General features: G+C 39.1%; 1 protein-coding gene across 1 annotated transcript; it reads right to left on the reverse strand.

Moving 5' to 3' along the window:
* Positions 1-252: 252 nt before the first annotated feature.
* On the reverse strand, positions 253-1309 carry LOC113909165 (Y-box-binding protein 1-like). The gene has a single exon (XM_035728073.1). It carries the CDS (start codon positions 1307-1309, stop codon positions 386-388), a length of 924 nt encoding a protein of 307 aa, XP_035583966.1. The 3' UTR covers positions 253-385.
* Between the last annotated feature and the right edge of the window lie 6206 nt (positions 1310-7515).

The following is a 7515-nucleotide window of genomic DNA, read 5'->3' on the forward strand; positions in this document are numbered from 1 at the left end:
TTTTCCTTCTTGTTCTTATTTACCTGGCATATCTTACCAGCCACACAGCACATATTTCGGTGTTACCGCTTTTCTTTCTTTTTTTTTTTTTTAACAATTTAAAGACCTTTAAAGGTGTATTGAGAAAAACCAGGTTTTTTTTTTTTAAAAAAAAAAACACGTTTGTCATTACAAAAAAAAAGAGACGTCTTTAGGTAAAAATAATAAAAACTCCATGCTGCATAGATAATGCAGATAGTTCTATTTATCTGGTCAGTGGGCAAAAAGCAAGCACTTAAGGTCTTCAGCTCCAATCTTTTGTTCATTTCTTATTGCTGGAATTTCATCTTCATTTCTTCGTGTTGGATGACTAAACCGGATGATGGTAGAGATGGTAAGCCGGCATTTACTCAGCCCCGCCCTGCTCAGCCTCGGGAGCGGACGAATTCTCAGCTGGTGGCTCGGCTGCTTTTGTCTTTTTGCCATCTTGTGGTTTAGGGTTTTCTGGGCGTCTGCGTCGGTAATTGAAGTTGCGGCGGTACCGACGTTGAGGTGGCTGCTGACCTCGGGTCTCATCTCCTTGATTTTCCTTATCTTCCTCATTGCCATCCTCTCTAGGCTGTCTTTGGCGAGGAGGACCCCTGCGGAATCGTGGTCTATAACCCCGATACATATTCTGTCTCACTGGTCTACCTTGCTCTCCGTCACCCTGGTTGTCAGCACCTTCCATCCCTTCTCCCTGCACAGGAGGGTTGGAATACTGTGGTCGACACCCATAGGGTCTCCGCATGTAGTAAGGTGGGAGCCGTCGCCCGCGGTAGGGCCGGCGCTGTTGGGCCTGGCCTTTGGGAGCACTTTCCGATCCCTCGTTCTTTTCCCCACTCTCACTATTCTGGTAATTCTGCTGGGAATTGCGTGGAGGACCCCTGCGACGTGCATGGCGTCTATACCGGTTACGGTCTGCTGCATATTTACTGCCTTGCCCTGGAACTGCACCAGGGCCTGTCACATTTGCTGCCTCTGCACCCTTTTCTCCTTCAACAACATCAAACTCCACAGTCTCTCCATCTCCTACACTGCAAAGGTACTTCCTGGGGTTATTCTTCTTTATGGCAGTCTGCTGTCCAAATACATCTTCCTTGGTGTCATTCCTGTTGATGAAACCATATCCGTTTCTTACAGTGAACCATTTCACTGTTCCCAAAACCTTCGTTGCAATGAGCTTTTTGTTCCCGCTGGCAGGCGCCGCCGATGTGAGGCTGCCCGGGCCGCGGCTCCCTGCGCCGCTGCAGGCAGCGGGCGGCTGCTGGGTCTCGGCCTCACTGCTCATGGTTGCGGTGATGGTGACTGGGGCCAGCTGCGGCAGCTGCGGCTCCTCCCAAGGTGTGATGGTAGCTAGGCCGGCAGCATCGGTGGGGCTGCTCAGGGCTCTCTGGGGTCCGCTCTCCGCTCCCGCTACCGATCGAACTCTATGGCTTTTCTTGTTTTAGTGATTTTCTTTTTGAACAGCATAGAACCGGATTTTACTTTTTACTTAATTGGAAAGAATTATTTACTTTTAAAAAGGTGAAGTTAACCTCTTTGCACTTATTGTGATTACTATCTTTTGGTTTATCTTATTTTATAATCCTATAATTATTCTATTTATACTGTTCCTTTAGTCCTTTTCTTGACTTTTGACTGGTTGATCAAAGTTTCTTCTCTTTTACCCGTAATAATTTGGAATTTCTAATCTTGTTTCTAAGCATTGAGATAATTTCTTTTAGACTTTAGTTTTTAGAGTAGTTTTATTTATTTATTTATTTTCTAGAGTAGTTTTAGATTCACAGCAAAATCAAGAGAAAGGTACAGAGGTTTTCTATATACCCCTGCCTCCACACATGCATAGCTTCCCTATTATCAACATCCCACACCAGGAAGGGGCATTTATCACAATAGATGAACTTACATTGATACATCATAATCACCAAAAGTCTATAGTTCGCACTAAGGGTCACTCTCGGTGGTGTATATTCTATGAGTTTGGGCAGTTGTGTAATGACATGTATCCACTGTTACAGTATCATATAGAGTAGTTTCACGGCCCTAAAAAATCCTTTGTGTTCCACCTGATCTTCCTTTCCCCTCTGACCACTGATCTTTTTACTGTCTTCACAGTTTTGCCTTTTCCAGAATGTAATCTTTTCAGATTGGCTTCTTTCACTTAGTGATATGCATTTACATTGCCTCCATCTCTTTTCATGGCTTGATAGCTCATTTCATTTTAGTGCTAGAAAATATTTCATTGTCTGGCTGTGCCACATACTGTCTATCCATTCACCTACTGGAGGACATCTTGGTTGCTTCCAAGTCTGGGCAATTATGAATAAAGCTCCTATAAACATCCATGTGCAGATTTTTGTGTGGACTTAGTTTTCAACTCCTTTGGCCAAATACCAAGGAGTATGATTGCTGGATGGTATAGTAAGAGCATGTTTAGTTTGTGAGAAACCATCAAACTGTCTTCCAAAGTGGTTGTACCATTTTGTATTCCCACCAGAAATGAACGAAAGTTCCTGTTACTCTGCATCCTCACCAGTATTTGGTGTTGTCAGTGTTCTGGGTTTTGGCCATTCTAATTGGTGTGTAGAGGTATCTTTTTGTTTTAATTTTCATTTCCCTAATGACATATGGTATAGAACATCTTTCCATATGGTCTTACCATCTCTGTATGTTCTTTGGTTCATTTTTTAAGTTTTTGGCCCATTTTTTATCAGGTTGTTTAAGTTCTTTTATTTATTTATTTTTTATTTTTTTATTATGTTCTGTTAATCACCATACATTACATCACTAGTTTTTGATGTAGTGTTCCATAATTCATTGTTTGCCTATAACACCCAGTGCTCCTTTCAGTACGTGCCCTCTTTAATACCCATCCCCCCACCCTTCTCCCCTCTAGAACCCTCGGTTTGTTTCTCAGAGTCCATAGTCTCTCATGGTTCATCTCCCCCTCCGATTTCCCCCCTTCATTTTTCCCTTCCTGCTATCTTCTTCTTCCACTTTTTTTTTTTAACATATAATGTATGATTTGCTTCAGAGGTACAGGTCTGTGATTCAACAGTCTTAGACAATTCACAGCGCTCACCATAGCACATACCCTCCCCAGTGTCTATCACCCAGGCACCCCATCCCTCCCACCCCCCACCACTCCAGCAACCCTCAGTTTGTTTTCTGAGATTAAGAATTCCTCTTATCAGTGAGGTCATATGATACATGTCTTTCTCTGATTAACTTATTTTGCTCAGCATAATACCCTCCAGTTCCATCCACGACATTGCAAATGGCAAGATGTCATTCCTTTTGATGGCTGCATAATATTCCATTGTGTATATATACCACCTCTTCTTTATCCATTCATCTGTCGATGGACATCTTGGCTCTTTCCACAGTTTGGCTATTGTGGACATTGATGCTATAAACATCGGGGTGCACGTACCCCCTTCGGGTCCCTACATTTGTATCTTTGGGGTAAATACCCAGTAGTGCAATTGCTGGATCGTATGGTAGCTCTATTTCCAACTTTTAGGTTGTTTATGTTCTTATTGTTGAATCTTAACAGTTTTTTGTATGTTTTGAAAAATCCTTTATCAGATGTGTCTTTTATAAATATTTTCTCCCAGCATGTGACCTGTCTTCTCATTCTCTGGGACACTGTCTTTCATAGAGCCGTTTTTAATTTTAATGGACTCCAACTTATTTCTTCCATGGATTGTGCCTTTGGTACTATATCTAAAAAGTCATCACCAAACCCAAGATCGTCTAGATTTTCTCCTGTTTTTTTTTTTTTTTTTAGGAGTTTTATAGTTTTGTGTTTTACATGTAAGTCTCTGATCTATTTTAAGTTAATTTTGGTGAAGGGTGTAAAGTCAGTGTCTAGATTAATCTTCTTTTTATATTTTTAAGGTGGATGTCCAGCTATTCCATCACCATTTGTTGAAAAGACTATCTTTTCTCTGTCCCATTGTCTCTGCTTCTTTGACAAAGATCAGTTCAGCATATTTATGTGAGTATATTTCTGGGCTATCTATTCTGTTCCATTGATTTACTTGTCCATTATTTTGCCAATACCACACCATACTGATTACACTACATTTATAGTAGGTCTTGAAGTTGGATAATGTTAGAGCTTCAGCTTTGTTCTTCAATAGCTGACTATTCTGGGTTCAGTGGCTGGCTATTCAATAGCTGGCTATTCTGCTTCTCCATATAAACTTTAGAATCAGTTTATCAATATACCTGAAATAATTTGCTGAGATTTTGATTGGCATTGTGTTGAATCTATAATCAGAGTTGGGAATAATTAACATCTTTTTTTTTTTAAGATTTTATTTATTCATTTGACAGAGACAGAGATAGCAAGAGCAGGAACACAAGCAGGGGAAGTGGGAGAGGAAAAGGCAGGCTTCCCGCCGAGTGGGGAGACCGGTGTGGGACTCGATCCCAGGACCCTGGGATCATGACCTGAGCCGAAGGCAGACGCTTAATGACTGAGCCTCCCGGGCGCCCGGGAATAATTAACATCTTGACAATATTGAATCTTCCTATCCATGAACCTGGATTATTTTTCCATTTACTTAGGTATTCCTTGATTTTGTTCATTAGAGTTTTGTAATTTTCCTAATGCAGCTCTTGTATGTATTTTGTTAGGTTTATACCTAAGTATTTCATTTTGGGGAGGTGCTGTTAAAATGGTATTTTGTTTTTCATTTTACATTCCAGTTGTTCATTGCTGGTATATACGAAAGTGATGGACTTTTGTATATCAAACTTATATCCTACAACTCTGCTATAATCACTTATCAGCTCTCAGAGTTTAAGATCAATTTAAAAAGATAAAGTATAATATACATATAGAAAATTACTCAGATCAAAAGTGTACAGCATGATGAGTTTTCAAAAAGGTAGCACAGTGTGTATCAGCATCTTAGAATGTTCCTTGTTCTTTTTCAGTCACTTTTCCTTCCCAAAAGGTACCCCTACATTTTGGTATTTTTGAGCCTATGGCTTTCTGTCACATTAGTATCTATACTCTCTGATGAAAATGAAAACTTTGCATTTCTAGACATTTTTATTTGTACTCCTCCACTTCCCAAGACCCAGGTTTGATAATATTTGTAATTTTAAAAATTATTATTTTAGTTCCAGATCGTTAAAAAACAGTTTTTAAATTTTTATTTTTAAAATTTAATTTTCTATTTTTGAAATTTAAAATATATACTTATTCAATTGTCTTGTTTATAAAAGTATCTGTTCTGAGCAGTTGCATTAAACTCTAGAAATGCATTGTCACCCTTGTTTTGATGTAGTTCTAGGGTTTGCCAGTTGCTTTTATCTCTAGTGTTTTTTATATCCAGGATTTTTCTCTTTTTTGGATATAGACATATAATTTTTAATTGGCTGGAATATATAAATGAGAAATATTCTTTTTCAGAAAAGACAAATTTGGGGGTATATTTTATGAATCCTTGTACAACTAAAGAAATGTTTAGTTGGTCTTCATGTGCAAATGATAATATGGCTTGTTAAAGGATTCAGGGTTCACAGTATTTTCTTCAAAACAATGTAGATATTTCTTCATTGTGTTTTAGTATTGAGCATTTTATGATAAATTCAGCATATGTTTCTCTTTCCTTTTTAATAAAATTGTTTTATCTTTCTAGAAGTTCTTAGTAGTATTTTTTTTTTGAATTAACTTCTGAATTCAGAAATAATAGCAGGATATATCTAGTAATATGTAACTACTTTCAGTATTCCTTTTTAGTGTTTAGGTGGCACCTTAGTTCTGAGAGCTCAAAGTCTTTCTCAAATAATTTGTATTACATTTGTCTTTTGCTTTACATTGTCAAATTGGGCTTTTATTTTTCAATTCAATTTCATTGATTATTTATTTATTTATTTATTTATAGTGTGCTCTAGTGAGCAGGGGGAGGGGAAGAGGGAGAAGGAGAATCCCAGGAAGACTCTGCACTGAGTGCAGAGCCTGATGTGGGGCTCGATCCCACAACCCTGAGATCGTGACCTGAGCTGAAATCAAGAGTTGGATGCTTAATTGACCGAGCCACCCAAGTGCCCCTCAAATTGGGCTTTTAAATTACTATTTGGAGGTTGACTGTATGTACATTTTGTTGTTCTGTGCCCCACTGTGTTTTATATTGTGCTAATCATATTTTTGTCTAAGCATTTTTTTTTTTTTTTTACTTTCTAATTGTACCTCTTTACCAGCCTACTCTTATTATATGAATGCCAGAATACCTTCAGCGTCATAGGCATATACAGACTTTTGGCCACATTTTCTTCTCTTCCCTTTGTCAATGATGTTTCTTTTGGGGACCATTTGTTTTGCTTTTATGGGGTGACTTCTCACTTTTATGCCATTATTTTTTTAATTTCTGGTGATTTTTGGTTATCTATATATGTGTGTGTATATGTGTATATCTAAATATATTTATATGTGTATATGCATATATATATATACACACATATAAATTTCGAGGATAATTGACATTAGTTGCTGCTGTAGAGCTTTTTTTTATTAAAGATTTTATTTATTTATTTGACAACAGAGAGAGACACAGCGAGAGAGGGAACACAAATAGGGGGTGTGGGAGAGGGAGAAGCGGGCTTCCCGCCGAGCAGGGAGCCCGATGTGGGGCTCAATCCCAGGACCCCGGGATCAGGACCTGAGCTGAAGGCAGATGCTTAATGACTGAGCCACCCAAGAGTCCCTGTAGAGCTTATTCTAGCCATGAATGTGAATGTTATCTGCAGAGTCCTTATTGGGATGAGGAGATGGGGGCCAGCTTCTTTTAGGATGTATAGGCTTACATCCACTGTGGCAGCCTGGAGTTGCCTGGGAGCAGCCCCATTTCTCTTTTGGCTTTAAAACCCATGCCAGGAGCCCACCGAGAGCCCACAGTTTGCTCCTGCTCCCTGAACCGGCTGACTCGGCACTTGAAGATTTGGGGGGCTTTTTTGTAAAAATTATTATTCACTGTTTCAGCCACACCCTTGTTTACCTGGAGTTGGTCACAACTCACTTTGGTCTCAACCTCGGTTCTATCCCACTTGTTTTGGGTCCTATAGATAATTTCCAATGTTGCTGATCTTCAGGTAGAAAAGTTCTTAGTTTTTTTTACTGCTTCTATCAAATAATTCTTACTTTTATTTTGCTTTTGTCACCTCAGCGAGATTTTTGGAGGACAAATTGGTCCTTTTTAAAGCCATATTGAATGAGATCCTCTTTGATAAGTTTTAACCAAATCCAACTAACTGGGACAACCTTAAGCTAGTTTGATTTGTCTGATGAAACAGCAATGCCTATCTGATAAACATGCTTTGACAACTTGGAAATACAGCAAGACTGACCTATTCTAATACCTATCATGTGGCAACAGGATCTTTCCTATGTGCTTTAGTATCACTCAGCTCTGGGTACAAAAGATATTCAATCTGCAGTGTTGGTCTTACCCAGTCACTGAATGTAGAAGACCAAAGCTG

Source organism: Zalophus californianus, chromosome 6 (genome assembly GCF_009762305.2).
Source record: "Zalophus californianus isolate mZalCal1 chromosome 6, mZalCal1.pri.v2, whole genome shotgun sequence".
Taxonomy (NCBI): Eukaryota; Metazoa; Chordata; class Mammalia; order Carnivora; family Otariidae; genus Zalophus; species Zalophus californianus.

Excerpts from the sequence above, each read along its gene's own strand:
- LOC113909165 (XM_035728073.1), bottom strand. The coding sequence starts at position 1,309 with ATGAGCAGTGAGGCCGAGACCCAGCAGCCGCCCGCTGCCTGCAGCGGC.